The 18017-nt window shown below is 37.3% G+C and overlaps 1 protein-coding gene across 6 annotated transcripts in view; it reads right to left on the bottom strand.

The window, feature by feature from the left end:
- The window catches only part of INPP4B (inositol polyphosphate-4-phosphatase type II B), a 267108-nt gene that overhangs the window by 167826 nt on the left and 81265 nt on the right, over positions 1-18017 (bottom strand). For all 6 annotated transcript variants that reach the window (XM_071753780.1, XM_071753784.1, XM_071753782.1 and 3 more), the window contains one exon: positions 1482-1566. In XM_071753780.1, the coding sequence (XP_071609881.1) occupies positions 1482-1566 (85 nt within the window). The remainder of the gene's footprint in view (positions 1-1481; positions 1567-18017) is intronic.

The following is an 18017-nucleotide window of genomic DNA, read 5'->3' as shown; positions in this document are numbered from 1 at the left end:
CCCAACACATTTCCAACAGTAGGGAGAAAATAATTCTGTTCTAAAGCTTTTTCATTTGTTACTGATTTTCATTTTTTTCTTAAGAAAGCTTTCTTGTTTTATTTTATTAAGCATGTAAAGTGACATGAAGCCTGATACTCTATGGCTTGCTTTGTTTTCATGAATGAGAGTTAAGCATCAAATCACAGTAAAAAAAAAAATTAGTGACCAGTTTTAAATAAACACAAGCACAAAGCCCATGTTCCATGTCCAGGCTGACAGCCTCTCCTTTCCTGAAGAATCACCATTTTTCCTCATATGACAATATGCAAAGTAAGGAGAGTTCAAAAAGGTTAAAGGTTGTTTCTCTCTTTTCACAGGAATTAGCAAAAAAAAAAACTTGTCAGTTGCTACCTCAGCAGCAGAAAATGGTTGAGAATCTCAATGAGCCACTGCCACTCTAATAGATACAGCAGTGTCACTGCTAAACCACCATATGTGGTAACAAAAGGAGAATGGAAGCTTTGAGACGTAAATTATATCCGCAGGATATTTCTAATACAGACATCAGAGGCTTTTAATTCACAAAGCTGCCTGAATTCTATATGCTGATGCATTTCATGTTCAAATTAGTAGTGATGAAATCATGCCATGGTTACTCATGATGCTGAGCTAATCTTTCTTTGGAAGTTAAATTTTCCATCAACAATAAAGAACTTAATTAAAAATTTTATCATCAGTGTTGGCTTTTTTCATTTTGCAATGCTGGAACTAACTTCTATAATTTACCACTATAATCTCCATTTAAGTCTTCACAGAAGCTCACATAGAGCCCGAGGTATTTGAAATTAATACAACCTAAGGTTGACTACTGAAGCATAACACTTCCTTTCTCTTAATAACTTCAGGCTTTCACACATGCCACGTTGCTTCTCCCCTTTCACTAAAAACCACCACTCCTATGCTGGAAGCAAGGCAGACCACACAAATATTTAAATACCACCAGGGTATCTCAAGATCACTGAACAGAAATATTGCAGCATCCACCAGAAGTAATAATGTGGCCTTTGCAAAGCAGTAGGATGCTTTTGCTGAAAGGAAGTTTATCACATCACTGGCTGAACCATCAGTTTACCTTCAGCAAGGCAGGATTCAGAGATCTTTATTCCCTGCCTAGATCTGCAAGAGTAACCTTAGCACATGCCTCAGTTATTCCATCACTAAAATAGGGAGTGACACTGACCTGTCTTTCCAAGCCAATACTATTAAAGGAAATTAAAAGCTCCAAGTAGTTTACATGCTATGAATGACAACAGGGAATGGTTGCTATCTTAAGAGTATTTCTACTTCCAGGCCTTTTTTTTTTTAGGTAAGTTTTTAGCAAAGTTTCACTGTCTGGGTAGTTGGAGGCTTTTCGTTGTTGTTTTTGTTGACAGGAATAAAAACAATAATTAGAAAAAAATAAAAATGACACCCAACTTACTGAGCTCTGTCTTACTTACTGAGAACTATTGAAACATCTGTTTTAGTCCTGAACTCCACGATCCAGCAGCGCTCCAGGATTACCACTTCTGAGGCTTCAGAACCCTGCAAGACAAAGATGACAAAAAGCTTGGATTTGGAACCTGACTGGGAAGTCCTTCTGTTTGGCTGCTCCCAGCCAACACAACGTGTAGACATAAAGACAACAAAGCATCATAGTCACTTGGCAGATGGATACAGGCATTCCTTAATTACTGCTCAGTGCCATCCAACTTCAGCAGTTACAATGGGATAAAATGTTAGTAAAGACCATACAGGAAGCTTAGGAAAAAAACAAAAAAAAAGGAACTCTCTACTTGGGAAATTTTTTTATATTGTAGGTATTCAAAAGTTTAGATGCAAACTCACTACTAAGCAAATCAGGCCATTCCAGCTTATTTCAACTTCCATATTTACTAATAAGGCTGAATCACACGTTGAATTCTATTCAAAGAGCAGGATATTTTCATGGGAACAAAATAACATGCAATCTCACAGTAGGCATCTCTCTCCAATTTTCCTTTATAAAGGATTCCTTTATCATCACTTGGAACTCTGAAAGTTGTCTCTGGCTATGCAATTCAAATGACATGAAGTGATATGGACCTATTGCAGAGTGCAATATGATACAAATTACTGCCATCATTTTTTGTAAGTGCTCTGCAGAGAAGATGCAGGCTCTTCATCTAGTTTAGTAAGTGACTCATTTTTCAGAAGACTGAAGATATCAATCACACCCTCAGAATTAATCTTTTGTTCCCTTAGAACTTTCATTATCCATTTTTTATCCCTAACAACTGGGAACAAATAACCCTTAGAACATGCACCATCCACTTCCTCATTGCAAGTCCCCAACATGAATGGCACAGATCTTATTCTCTGCTTCAGGGAGATTCTGCAAGGACTAATGGGAATTCTTATTTTTACATTCCTTCCTCAGGTGTCTTTATTCCAAGTGACCCAAAAAATGAAAACTTTTCCACATTGTGGACCACTTCCACCAAAAGCTTGACATATTTGACACTTAATGAATAGCTTAGTAAAAAAGTTCATATTTATAATACCTAATATATACAAATTTTCTTGTCTACATCTTTCTCTGCGCTTATATTGGGGTTTTTTTTCCTGAAAAAATCAGACTCAAACTTTTTTCCAAGAGTTTCATGTTGATTTTTAAGCAGATGGCTTGACCCTGTATTTTTTCACCAAGAGACACTTCACTTACCTGGTAAGACCATAATCTTTTGTAAGTAAAGGACTGAAAATTTAGCACAGTAATACTGTCAGACTACAGAAGACTGACACCTAACAGGTAACATTTCAGAAAGTCTACATCACAAAAGTCTATATTTATTCCCTCCCTCCCACTCTTTACTGCTCATTAAACTAAGCCCAGTTATCAAAGCCCAAATCAACATCCAAACTTGACAAAAGGTTAACATAAAAACAGAGGACCAGGAGAAAACTACAGGATGTTATATTGAAAGATGTCAGAAGTCAAGAGGGAAGATTTAATAGGCTATGAAAAAGCAATCAGACTGAACTATAAAGCACTTGTACATTGACTTCTTCAAAATATTATTCATGTTGGTCTGCTCTCCAAGTGATGTATTGTCCTGTTGACTGAAAAACAGATAATTATTTTTTAAAAGAAAAAAAAAACAAACACAAGAATAAGTACAACAGTACTGTGAGTTTTGGCAGAAATACAGGGACTACACTGGGAACTTATTTATAGAATCCAGCAAGTCGAGCGTTCATAGTAACCCAGAGGCAATTCTCAGGTGCTACAGAGTGAGACAGTTATTAAGGTTTTAGCAAGGAAAGTAAAATACAAGAAGTCTTTATGAGAAAGGAGGTAAAGTCAGCTTGGAAAACAGGCAAAAATAGTTTTAAAAAAAAAATCAGCTCACTAATTAGGAAGTTATCCACTGCAATGATGCTGACAGCTATTTTAATTTCTCAGATTTTGAAGCAAGATACCAACACTGATAGCCCCCACTTGAAAACTGGATAATGCAGCCTGGTTCCTTCAAGAGGCAAGCATTCAGGAGAGATCTGAGCAAATGGGGGGTTCTTTCAGAAGCTGATGAAAGTCTGAGGCAATTTAACCATCAGCTATGGTTACATGGAAGACTTCTCTCTGGTCTCTGTCCTAAATAGTCAGTCACTTCTAACAGCTTTTTCCCTTTCATCCCTATTTACTGATTTACACATCCCACAGATCAAACGTGCAACCATGTAAATCTGTAGACTTAACATTTCCTCCAAAATATATATCTACAGTAAGAAGCTTGTTAGTACATTAAGAGAAACAATTCCCTCTTGAAATGTTGCACATTTTCAGACAAGACCAGGATTGAGAAAGAGAAAGAATGAAGAATCACAGATTCCATGTAGCTTGCTACAGCTGCCAAGCCTTAAAGGCTTAATTTTGGATTTCTATGTGAAAGGCCTAAGTACAATACAAACAAATTAGCAAGTGGTTAGCAAAAAAGCCACATCAAATAATTGACAAGAAATTGTGTTAGTAATGCTTGTCTCACAATACAGTTGCAATACAGCAAGAACTACAAACACAAGAGCAAGATTCAGAGCATTTCCAGCTTTCTGGATTTTAAGACAGCAGATGGTGTGGCACAAGAGTCTCTTTAGAGACAAAGCTACTCCAGTTCCTACATGAGTGGAAGCTGGAATGCCAAAATGCTAAAACTTCCAATTACTCCGAGTGTTTTTCCAGCCAAGTACAGTGATCAGAGGATACACATTCACTTTTCCTCTATGTCACAGGGAAGAAGATAAATAAGAAAACATAATGAAAGGGCACAAGGTTGCTAGAAAAAAAAAAAGTACACGTTGCTTTAAGACATCTTGCACATCCTGACACAAAACTGGAAAGACCTTCAGAATGACTATTATTGCAGACTTCTCATCAGTCACATAAAAAGCTAAACAAGAAATGTATTTACAGATGACAAAACTGTAATCAAGGGAACCATTATAAGTATCTGATAGAGATGAGCTGTGTTTGTCAGTATCTGAATAGATAAAAAATTTATTTTTTAAGTGCACATATGACCTTATATGAACTAGCTAATAATTTTATTTTCCTAGGTTGAATATTGATACAAGGGTAACCTGTAGTGCTCTAGCCTTATGCATGGCAAATAGGATCAAAATTAGTAATGTGTTACAACCCAGTATATTGACAGTCATAAAAAGCTTCCTGGAGCAATACAAATAGCAAACACCAAACAGCAATGAGGCCTGAAATTATTACATCTGCCTTAAAATGCTGACTAAGCCCACAGGCAGCAGAACCCACCACAGCACACCCAAAATCAGGCAACTGTTTTAATACACTGATTTGAGGAGGAAATAAAATTATTCAGAAATCTAACTTAAATATCCTAGTAACACACTGCTGAAGCAGAAGAGTGCCCAAAACCTAGAATTAGGAGAAACCCTTTAAATTCACTTCACCAAATGACTGGCCAAGCTTTGCTGTTGCCAATGGGAAGTACAACTGCACTGGTAATTCCACAACTGCCTGTCAAGAGTTTCAAATCACAGCTGTGTAGACATCCCTGTTTTGTGGAGTCCATGCCTGGCACTGAAATAAGCACAAATCATACCAAAAGACACCAAGTAGGTGTCTGCTAACTGCATATTCATTCCTACATAACCCTGCCCAGCTCCCTTTAAGGTAAAGGAAGTTTTATGATAGTAAAATGGCAACCATCATTCCAGTTCATAGCTCGAGATGCATGAGCTATCTGAAGTATACATGGCAGAGAGAAGAGTGTGTATGTATCTATATATATATATATATATATATAAATATATATATAGAGAGAGAGAATATTTTTGCAGTTAGAAAGTGTAAAAGCTGAAAACTTCCTTCAGCAGAGAGGGAAATACCCAGTATTTGAAATTATATCAGTACATCTTTTCTGTTGCTTCTATCTGCACTGAATTTGTAACTTAAATTATAACTGGAATTTGCAAACATTGTTTCAGACTCCACACCTCACTTTTTTTTTTTTTTTTTTTTAAAAAAAAAAAAAAAAAAAAGGAAAAAGCTTTCAAAAATTGAAAGCATTGTGAAACTTTTCCAACTGCCATACAGAGTGGCATGTTTGAGCTGTTTTTGCATTCCTGCTGATCTTGCTGCACCCCTGTGGGTGGGAGGAAGCATCATTATGAAAGGGCTCTACAATAGATTTGTTGCTGTAGGGAGGGGAGTTGTTGGAATCTATTGTTAGCTATACCTAGGCTCTAAGTAACTGAGGGTTAAAATTAGTAGAGACATTCCAAGCAATTCCTCTGTGTTAAAACAGTAAGTAGGAAAGTAAAGCTATACCATTGTGAAAAAAAAAACAAAACCCAAACACTAGAGAAAGTAAAAAATTTTCTTAAAAGACTTTATGAAAACTCCACAGTCAGCCAAGGGTCAGGGCATGTGCCTGTGTGAATGTCACAGTTTATTTTTTTTAAAGGCTTATTTTTGCAAACTTGAAATAATTAAATTGAAAGCCACAGGGAGTAGGGATGCTAGGTACACCAATCTACTTACCATGCTTTTCAAATCAGTTCTTTTCTGACTGCAATTTTAAGTATTCCAATGATAAAAACAAGTCAAAGACAGAAATTTTTCAGAGGCTAAGAAAACATCACTTAAATGGACAAAATAATAGACACACAGAAGGAACAAAGGAAAAAAAACAAAAAAAACCCCATAACAGAATACTTTGACAGAATCACAGAATGGTAGGGGTTGGAAAGGACCACTGAAGATATCTAAGTCCAAACCCCCTGCCAGAGCAGGACCCCCTGCAGTAGATCACACAGGAATTTGTCCAGACAGGCTCTGAATGCCTCCAGAGATGGAGGCTCCACAACCTCTCTGGGAATCCTCTTCCAGTGCTCTGTCACCAAAATGCAAATTACGAGAATTGGTTTCAGTTCTGGCTCACTATTAAAGAACATCTTTGCAATACAGGAGTTTGTCTGAGGGACTGGTAGCAGCAGGTGAAGTTTACCAAGTTATTTTGAACCCCCTCCCCATGATCCTGAGTTTTTACAACCTCACAGGTACTGGCAAATGAGCTGTTCAGCTCCATATGAGCTCAGTGATGTCTGCAAGTGCTCAGGTCATGCTTTGGAGTACACTGTGAACATGGTACTGTTCACAGCAGGGAGAGGGAGAGGGAGAGGGAGAGGGAGAGGGAGAGGGAGAGGGAGAGGGAGAGGGAGAGGGAGAGGGAGAGGGAGAGGGAGAGGGAGAGGGAGAGGGAGAGGGAGAGGGAGAGGGAGAGGGAGAGGGAGAGGGAGAGGGAGAGGGAGAGGGAGAGGGAGAGGGAGAGGGAGAGGGAGAGGGAGAGGGAGAGGGTACTGGCAAATGAGCTCTTCAGCTCCATATGAGCTCAGTGATGTCTGCAAGTGTCCAGGTCATGCTTTGGAGTACACTGTGAACATTACCACCTACATTTGCTGTTTCAGTCTGACCACTGATAAGGTTCATCACTCTGCAGATGAAACACAGCTTTCATAGACACTGTATGTATATTTATGAATATGAAAAAAAAGCATCAGAATTTGGCAGACAAATTTAATTCACAAATAGAAAACCTAATAAGCTTAAAATGAAGGCAAGAACAATGTATTTCTACAGCAATATGTCCATTCCCAAATACAGCAAAATGCAGCTTTCTAATTATGCTGCATTAACAAATAACCACATGACATACAAAAGCACATAATTTGCAGAATTAAAAATGCCCTTTTTACATGTTGGCAAGCAGGATTCAACAATCTGAAATCTTCTTTGACATTATATACTCCTCTGCAATATTAATATTCCCACCCTGTGTCTATTAAGTCTTGCAAAGCCTGAGAGCCAAGCAGTATGATAAGAAGAATGTGCTTTCTGGGTGTCTGATGAGATGCTTCAATTATCCCAGACAGGCTGTAATCTGGGAGTTAACTGCAACCACCTTCATAAGATGTTGGGTCACTGAAAGATTCTCAAATCTTTTTCCAAAAAATGCCCTACCCCCTGTGATTAATCCATCATGCATCACTACCAGATATCAGCTTCATGCTGACAATATGATACTGCTCATCTATACTCACTCTGGAAAATATTGTTGGCTTCCCTCACTGAGCAAATCCTGCAGAACAGACAATATTTTTAATAGACTATTAGCTTTAACAAATGTGAAGACATAACTGATTGTAATTTCCAGTTTCAAATTGCATTAGTAGTAATAATGATAATGTACAAATAGACCCTCTCCTAATTCACACCTCATATTCACTCCTTTTATTACTCGTGAGCATGATTAAAAAATGAAAATTAAACATTTTCTACATTCCACACACAGCTTGAAAAAAATCTCAAATTACCCTTCCTACCTAAAAAGTTAACTATATACAGTTCAGCCATGAATTCATTGAGTTGTTCCAAGTTATATTTTGGTGCAAGACTCACGTGCTGTAGCAACACATCTCAAATAATATGTTGGGGTTTTTTAAAAAAAAATTGTCCCCCTCAGTTCTTTGGCTGTAATTTTAAAAATGTGTTATTAATCTGTGGCTCAGTTCCCAGTATATTGCCTTTTTACTTCATAAATAGGTTAAAATAAAAATTAAATGTTAACTGTATTTTAAAATTAAGTATGACAGTGTAATTACAGCTTTCACCAGTTTCAGCAGTACTAGGGAAATAAGGAAGGCAGAACATGAAAATATTATCACTACAGGTAATGCTTAAATATAAAATACATTACCTTTGGATATTTAACATTGGAGAATGAAGGATGTTTCTTTCCACTGATAAGAATTCATACAATTTTTCCCATTTTATTACACATCTTGCAATATCTGGCATAATTGTCTAAATCTCAGGTTTTCTTCAGGAGAACAGCAGCAAAAAAACCAAAACCAAAGAAACCACAAACAAAACCAAACATTCACACCCCAAAGCCATACCCCAAGCACCCTAAACACAACGTCTCCAGAGAACTTTTTTTTTTTGTTTCTCTCCAAAAGATGTGTCTGATTTTTAAGCAAAATTCTTAATTTTTCAGAGCTAACTTCTTAAACTTTGAAGTGGTAACACCACTATTGTGAAAGAGATAAAATTTCCTTGCTGTAGTTACTCTGAGTCACAACAGGTTACATATCTCCCATTTAAACAAGTTCTGATGAAATTACTCCTGAAATTATCCCTTGGAAGGCCAAGGAGAATGATGGGAACACCAACCACTCCTCTGGGACAAGTCTGTGCCAAGTTGCTTGAGCTTCCTTGATGCAAGGATGTGTAAGTACCTCTGCAGGACAAAAGAGAGCTTATAGAAAAATGTCAAAAGAATGTAATTTTATTTTCTGCTAGAGAAAAAAAAAATTTCATTGAAGTATTTGAGAAAATAAATGTTTTACTAGTTTTTGGTAGAGTTGACAAGCAATTTAGTGACTTTAAGGGTGGTGAAAATAAAAATCTCAAAGACAGCTACCAAAGAATAGCAGTGGAGTTTCTAACCTATTTACCTGAATCTCTTTTTTTAAGTAGTAAGTAAATACATTAATGCAAACTTTTATATGTACTTAGGCCTATCCACCTTCCCTCTGTAAATAAAATCTTTTGTCTCTACACTTGACAAAATTGGTTTTAAAAATTAAAAAACAAAATTCAGCCCCATCCTGTGGCTGGAAAATCACTATTTGAAGCCAAGAGCATGAAGAACCAAAAAGTCCATCTGCAGATAACCATCAGTCTTCCAGATTCTGAAACATAAGTGTTGTGTTCTATACTTGAAATAGAAGCAAAACCAAATAGAGGCATTATAAGGTTGTTTTACATAAATTGAGTTAGCCAGAAACTGTTGCTTATATTATCAACAGGCCCTAAATATTTCTTTATTTGCATCTAAAAACTATTTCCACATATTTTATGTGCCTTGATACAGTGTAGAAACTGGAGTCTCCAGTACTACATGCTGGCTATAAACAGCAGGCATAAAATTCATTGTGAAAATTTATTGCAAATGACAAGCTCTAACATGCCTTAAAACAAATAGCTGTCAGGGAGTCATAATAAAACTATTTTTACCACTGATTCAACACACAGGTATTCATAATCTTAAAAACCTAAATTAAAACTTGAATCTTCTTAAAGAACTCTGCTTTCAAAACGGAGGTTGTGTTCAAAACCATCTATGAATTAAAGTAATTCAGGGTTTTATACTCATTGGGAAAAGAGAGCTAAACAATCAGTGCTCCTACTTTCAAACACACTTAAATTTGTGGTGTTAGAAATGGGTTCATTACAAAGCTGTGAAGCAGTTGCCAGTTATTTAGTAGTACTTTTACATTGATACAAAAAAATAAAGTTTCAAGTTGCAAAGAATGACTGCATTTCCTAAACAATCACTAAATATAGAGATATGGTTTAAACAGAAAACAGCTATACCCCTAAAAACGAAAACCTGATAAAAAAAAAAAAAAAAAAAAGAAAACACAACCAAACCCCACCCACCAAAGCAAACAATCACCCTTACAATAAAATCCAATAGATCAGCCAGTTCAACTCCAAGCTGTCCATAATTTCAACTACAAACATAGGAACTTATTTCCAGGCCAGAATTCTGGAATCAAAGTGTCATTCCAGATGTTCAGAAGGTTTCCTTAAAGACTTGAAAACTTTAAAAACACTTCACAGGAAAGAAAAAAGTATATACTGATACTTGTGCATACTAAGCAATTGTTAGACAACTCACCTGGTTATTTTTTGTTATTTTTACTTCAAATTTTAATGAGAGAGTTTAGTGTACCCTGCACATACATGAAAACAGCAGCAGCCTGCTCTCTCTTGTCCATCCACTTTCTTAACTAAAAGAAGTTGACAGAGATAGAAAAATCTTCCCCAGCAAAACACATGGAAGAGGAAACACAGTCACAGAGGTAAAAGTTGAGACTCAAAATGCTTCTTGCTTGGAAGTAGACATGGCTTTTTAGAAAGTTCAATGAAAAAAAAAAAAAAAGCTCAGACACCTCTTTTTTTTAAACTTTGACCATACAGAGTTGAGAAAAAAAAGTAAGGGCATTTTAAAAATCTATTTTTAGATACTAATTACAAAATTGTGATATTTTACCATCACTAAGATAACTGTCTCAGTTTGCTTCTAAATTCCTTCAAATCCTATACTTATTATACTAAAAATGCTGCCTAGTAAAGAACAGAAATATTTAGCAATCTTTGCTGTTTGCCAGGAAACAATCTTGCTTAGCACCCCAATTATGTCAGTACCTTACAACTCTTCAAACTGTTTATTTCCTACCCAGATTACTTTGACAGAGAAGGAAGAACATTCACATCACAACAGAACTCAGAAAACTAAAGTTTATAAATGCTCAAATAAATCAGCTACAAAATAGGTGTTGCATCTGTGCAAAGGACCTCATAGCAGAGTATATATACATGTACTGTGGCAAATAAAGGCAAAAAATAGGGAATTATGGAAGAACAGGGTAAGAACATCATCATGTTCCTCCAAGCTCCTGCTAACCTTGTTCAGTGGCTTTTTTGAACAAATGGGTTCAAGAAATTTGTATTGATTCCTACAGAGTATTAGATCTGAAAATATGCCACTTTTTATTGTAAGTTCCTCAATTTTCCTCTGCTATTACCTTTAATTTTACTCTACATAACCTTCTATAAAAGCCATTCTTCTAGTTTGCTGTACACTCACAACAACCACAAAAGAAAACAGAAATAAGACCTATAGTAAACCTGTGTTTGCAAAGACTTGGAAATATGCAGAAAGCACATGATAGAGATATGTTAATACAAACAAAAAGGACAAGATAGAAAACTACAGAATTTCTACAAAGGAACTACAGAAATTACTTGAAGCTTCATCTCTGAAAAGTTGAGCTCTGCTACAAGCCAAACTATTTCAAGAACCCGAACCTGATTTGTACAAAGTTCTTTTTTTCTACATTTTTGCTAAGTAATGCTCTGGAACCTTGACTGGAGACACCAAAACTGATGGAATTTACAATAGATGTTCCTTAAGGAAAACCAGGCTTTACTTACAGCATACTGATACAGTCTCAGAAGAACCCCTGCATTTGAATAGTCCAAATAAGAAGTTTTGCTTCCAAATAAGAAGTTTGCTTGCAATAAGAACTGCACCATCCACAGGACATGTCATGACAAACTATGCAGAACTAGGTTAAATTTGACTCACCACAAAGGTGAATTGTTCTCACAACTAATCATCAATGTGTTTGTTTCCTGTGAAAAATAAAGTAATAATTTGGCATCGTAGCATTAGTTCATGCTGCACTTACAGGACCTCATATAAAATATTCTAAAAGCTTCCAGGCAACCCAGGAGGACTTTATTGTAAACTCAATGAGCAAACATAGCATGTGAAAGCATTTATGTTGCCCTTCTGCATTTTCTTTTTTCTTTGGTCATAAAAAGACAGCTTCAGGTTTCTGAAAGAATTCTGTCAAATACTCCATTACAGATAACAGTCATTAACTTGGCACAACATATTATCAGCACAAAAGTAAAATACATTCACGGTGGTTTCTAAAAGAAAGGTGCAGATTAAGCAGAGGATTGAAAAGGATGAAGATGCAGAGTGTTCTGGAAACATTTTATTGCAACATCGCAGACCAGGAACAATTTTCACAGGCAAGTTTAACCTTCACCTGGGCTTCACATTCTGACTTTAAGCTGTAATTACTGGCCATAAAAAAAGGGGAAGGAAAAGAACCTTAGATGTTATAGCTTAGCACAGATCTCAAACAGCAAATCAGAAACTCTCATGCTTAAAACTCTCAAACTTACAAATGCCTCACTGCAGTTTCAGACACCAGAACCTCTCCAAAAAACAAAACAATCCAACCAAAACCCTCTCAAAAAGCCAAATACAATACATTTTCCATACAGACACTGCAATAAGCAGCAATCCCATTTCAAAAAGCTGATTCAAATTTATGTATAGCTCTGAGTTGTGTTCACAGAACACTACAACTACACATGCAAAGTTTCCACCTGCAAATAAATGTATGTACACTGCAAACACAGCATTACACATTTGACCCTTTTTGGTTTTAATAAGATCACTGCTTTGTCATGCTGCCAAGCCCTTCAAGACTTTATGAGTGGTTCACATGCAAAGCAGAGATACTTTGAGAGGAGCAAAATGAAACTTTCTCTGTCTCAAGTTGTCATGTTTCCACTTACTGGTTTTATTTTCCATCTAGAGTAAACCAGAAAAATATTACCCCCCCCAAAAAAAAACATTATAAACAGTATTCTCCTTTAATAGCCTCATCACTGCTTTGGCATTTAACCACACACAAAAGCCATTTATTGCTTCAAATACCATCTCACTGCTACTGCTGTGCCTTAAATATTGAATGAAATATTAAATACCCTCCAGGAAACTGATCAAAATGACATATCATAAAGGGTAGCCAACAATCTAGGGTATAATAAAATAGCAGCACATCAAAGAACAAGTACAACATTTATACTCTGTTGTAACCCTGTGAAGCTCCATACAGCACTGACTTCATCACCCATTATGTCCATCATATTACCACTGATTTAAATCCCAAAGCATCTAGCAGTGACTTTCAAGGTGTTACAAAAAATACATTTTTATCAATACTAAGATGCTGTAATTGTATTTGATGAGGTATGAGGAACCAGCTGAACATTTACAAGGAAACAGACAGCCAGTCAAAACACTTCTTGTCATGTCAACCCCAGCTACACTTCAGGGCACTATGAGCTTGCAGACAACCTGGTAAAATAATGTGGTAGGCACAGCACCATTGATGTACATCTATTTTCAGTTCTCTTGGTCAAACAACAATAAATCCTTACCAGGCATGAGCCAGAGATTAATGCTCTTATAAGGAATCCAATGCCCAACTCTGGTCTCTCATTCCCCACCTGAGCACATCAGCTCCCAACCCTGTTTCCATAGAGCCAGCAGCCCTGGTCTCTTGGCCATGCATTCCTACAGAGTTTGGGGCAAAAGAGTGGATAAAGCTGAGTAAGAGTGGCCTTGTCAATGAAGTCCTCAGTTCCAAAATTTCTGTACGAAGCAACAACTTGGACTAAGCTGATTCTTGTCCTTTTCACATTGCCATGGACTCAAATCCAAACTAAATCATCAAAAAATGAAAGAACCATGTTTGACGTTTAGTAAAAACTTCTTAAAAAGGAGATCTGTAGTTCTTCCCTTATCTCTTACTCCCGCATGAGTCTTGTTACCAGTATTTATCACCCCTAACAAGCAAAAACATGACTTGATAGTCACACACCTCTGACCTTATAGCACCAAGCTCTGGACAAATGCCCAGGTGTAAGTCTGGAGGTGCAGAGAGACGAGGGGATATGATCATGCAACCCAACTCCATTTGGACAAGATCCACAGGCAATGACCTTGGGTGTACAGCTTCATCAAGAGACCAGGAGAAGAGGAAAGAATGGATGTAAAAGACTTAACAGTGGTGCTGGGGCTGAAACATAATGATGGGTGGAGGGAGGAGGTGTCTGCACCCATCACCATGAACCACGTCAGTTTAGGTACATTAAAAGTTAACCTTCACACTAGTAAGCATAACATATATAAAAATGAAAAAAAGATCAAGCAACATGGTATCAACGAACATTTAGTCTCTTTTTTGCTTTCTGCAATCTGAATTAATCACTATTAAATATGTACCTTAAGAAGAATCCCACATGCAGACCTAAATTATATAGAAAAATACTTAAGAGATCTGGCTTTAAGTATCAGTGCCAGAGGCAATGAAGCACTGCTGAAGGGCTTTTGTGTTTCATTTTTCTAAAAATATCAATAAACCAAAGAAAGGAAACCAAACTTAGGACTTTAAGTACTTTAAGCTTGTAGGTATAATTATTCTGTTCTAAGGATGCAACGTAACTGCAGTAATGTCTGAGAAAAAAAAAAAGAATTAAATTGGGCTCATTCCATCTAATCTTTGTCACTATAGCCAGGGATATGCATGATCAGTTCTTGGTTAATTCTCTACCACAGAGCATCTCTTGAGATAAGTTTCTCACACCAGCAAGAAGTCCCATAGCAAAAGATAATGAGCTTTCAAGAAAATCTTATCCAGTGCAATATATTAAAGATAAGAGGTACAGTGAACATTTAAGCTCTTTTGCTGCTTCTAAATTGACATACACTGAGCACTTTCATAACATGGCCAGAGTTTAATCCAAGCAAGTGGCTAGGAATATTAAGCCACAGTGTTACATCTGGAAGTTTACACACACACACACAAAAAAAAAATAAATCCAAACTTTCACAGTTGACTTCTTAATGGTCTTTTGTCAATAAAAACAGCTTTGTCCCCCAGCACTGACAAAAAGAACCAGGAAAACCACTGGAGACAAGTGATTTATAAGAAATACACCTACTGTAAATGCCATTTTTTAAAATATAGATTTTTTTTTTTATTATTTTAGTACTTAAAACTACATATTTGCTTTTGGAAGAAAAAGTAATCTTTTTATGCTCAAAGCCCAAGGATGCTCTTCATCACAGCTGCTGAGCTCTTTACTCAGAGCTCAGCCCCTCTACAAGACCCACAGGATAGCTACAGGAGACAAGAACTTTTCCCATTAAGACATTTCTCATTTTTCCCTAACTGAAGAAGTGCATATGTAAATAAACTTTTCAGTTGTAATGTTAGTGTAATAGACTGGTGGGGTTTTTGTTTGTTTTTATCAGGTTCTCAAAACCAATAATTTTCTTATCCACACCATTTAAAATATGATTTGCTAGTGCTTCCTGCTATGCCTTCATAAAAATGAACTCTAATACATTTCTTCTACCAATTTGAAGCTTCTTCTAGCTGGAATTAAAATGTACACTATATTTTGATTCTACCTCATTATTTCCTAGGCACTTCTGTTTTGGTTTTATTAGTATTATTATTTTTAAATGAATGCCTAATACAACACATTCAAGCTTCCTAAACTCTGGTTTTGCTATCTCAGTGTAGCACCCTGCCAGAGCTTCACATGGGAAACATCTCTATGCAGAAGTTATTGGTACTGTAATAAGTCAATCTTACATATTTCTGTGAGAAATATGAAAAAAGAAAAAATCTTACACTATCTGCAATCTTTGGCTGGTATTTTGGAATCTGTAATCTGCCTGGTTCCTCAAAGCAAGATTAGGCACTTTGGGGAATAAACTAAGTCTTCCCTCCACCAACAGTCATAAGAAGCACAGACAATAAAAAGATAAACTGCTGCCACTTTCTTGGGAAGGTCACAAAGAGAAGAAGGGTTTCACCATTCAGATGGACAAGGTCTGGCAACTGGGCAAATCAGTGCTTTGATGAAATTACTTGTGTTAACAAACACAGACACGAGTCTTTGTTATAGGTGCATTTCACTAGACTGAAGTACTGCTTACAGATTCAGTCCATCAGGCACTTATCCCAAAGAAAGTTGACAATCCATTAGCCTTGTATTTTTCAGTGTTTCCTAAACACTTGAGGCACTACCATCCATCATGTCTTTAGACCCAAATCAGCTGAAATCTGCCAGAGACAATGGTAAAAGCCAAACTGAGTCCTTAATGGCAATGATGCTGAAACCCTCTTTATGGGATGGGGTCCTCCAGCCATGCATTCTCACACTCTAACTCCAGGTTGCCAGAAAAGTAACATATTTCACAAATAATTTGTATTTCTACTAACATAAAGCAATGCTGAGGCAACACCATACTATGATATGAAGATATAAAGGCCAGAGTCAAGGTTCAGGTGGTTTGCTCTCTGTAATTTCCTGTTTGCATTTTTGCCTTCTGAAAAGTATACTGCATTAGTGAGGCAATACATTATAATTATGCTATAATTATTCACTAAATTAGTTTTCCCAGCAAGCACATTGTAGCAGAGAAATATAGAATCCTTTTTGGTTTTTTTTTTTTTAAACCCTTTGATGTAGGAACTGGATGATAACACAGAGACATAAAGACACACGGGTACTCAAAACACATAGGGGGGGTATCAAGAATTTCCCCAGACATTTATAGCTCCTATCACAGCTCCAGTTCCTACTTGCTGCTGCAGGAGATGCACATAAAGGCCACAGGGAAAGGAAACACAAGAGAATAAGCTTGCTATATGGCTGTGCATCCCAACACTTCCCATAAGAAGAGATGTTGGAGCAGCATCCTCTCCCTGGGCTCCCTTGCAGCACAGGAAGCAGGAGAAAGTCTGGGGGATCCCACAGAGCCCAGCAGCTGCTCTCACTCTGTACCAGCCTTCCTTAGTATGGATGCCCCTTTCTTTCCAGCCTGACAAACTTCCAACCTGGAAAAACACTCCCAGCCCCCCACACATTAATTTAGACAATATTAAATTGGGCTCCCTTCATTAACAGATAACATTTATCTAATTAATGGCTCCATTTGGCCTTGGTGCAAAGTGTTGAATGCAGAATGTAAATCTTAGCATCTTGCCATTTGTGAAGGCAGGACAACAGCTTGGAGAATTAGCTTAATGACTGAAAGTCCAGTAGATGTTGTGAAATGTAATTTTTATAGCAAATTCATCATGAAAACACACCCACCAACATTTCACATTCCACATTAAAACATCTCTTACACAAGAAGGAAAGCTGCAGACAGAGGTTTTACTGCTTAGCTACTTGGAAGCTTTTCTTTTAAAGCTGACAAATAATGAAGGAAACAGACCTGGCTGAAGAGCCTCACAGGACATGCAACCACAATAAAAACTGCAAGAGTAACTGGAAAAGTCAGAGCAACTTCACAGCCCAGTGGCTAAAGCATCATAACCACATCACATCACCCAGGAGGAAACTTTGCTTCCACCTCTGGGAGGACTGGAGAGGCAAGAGCAGAGCCATCCATAGCCATCCTCCTAAACATCATCACCCATCTGGTGCCCATCCATGCTCAAAAATCAGAGCTTTAGGGTCAGCTGAGAACAGGGTCTGGCTAAGGCAAAGTACCAGCAGCCCAAGAGAAGATGCTCACCCTGGCCATGTCTCACCACAAACAGAAGTCACACACCCTCCAAGTTCTCAGGCAAGATGATTTGATGTGACAAGGCAAAAACTCTCTCCAGCACCTCACAGTAACTCTGTGGCTGATCACGTTTCAAGTAGACACAGGGTAGCCCTACAACCAGCACCATCAGTACAACACATGAGGCAATGAAAGTGAAAATGGGCAAGAATTTGTACCAAGGACACCACTTCTGAGGAATAAGTACACAGAGTTGTAACCTTAATGGTAACCAAGGCAAATACAGCAACAAGGACAAATTGCTTTAGCACTTTTGAGCTTTTCTTTCATATACAGCTACAGAGAAGCACAGCAGCAATACAGACAGCTGAATGCCAGTGTACCTGCTGCTCCTTTCTAGTCCAATTACCAGCCAGCACACCAGCATTAAATGCCTGGGATTCTCCCCAATTT

This window comes from Heliangelus exortis, chromosome 10 (genome assembly GCF_036169615.1).
Source record: "Heliangelus exortis chromosome 10, bHelExo1.hap1, whole genome shotgun sequence".
In the NCBI taxonomy this organism is placed as follows: domain Eukaryota; kingdom Metazoa; phylum Chordata; class Aves; order Apodiformes; family Trochilidae; genus Heliangelus; species Heliangelus exortis.
The sequence above is the reverse complement of the archived record's forward strand: the minus strand, read 5'-3'. Positions and strand labels throughout refer to the sequence as shown.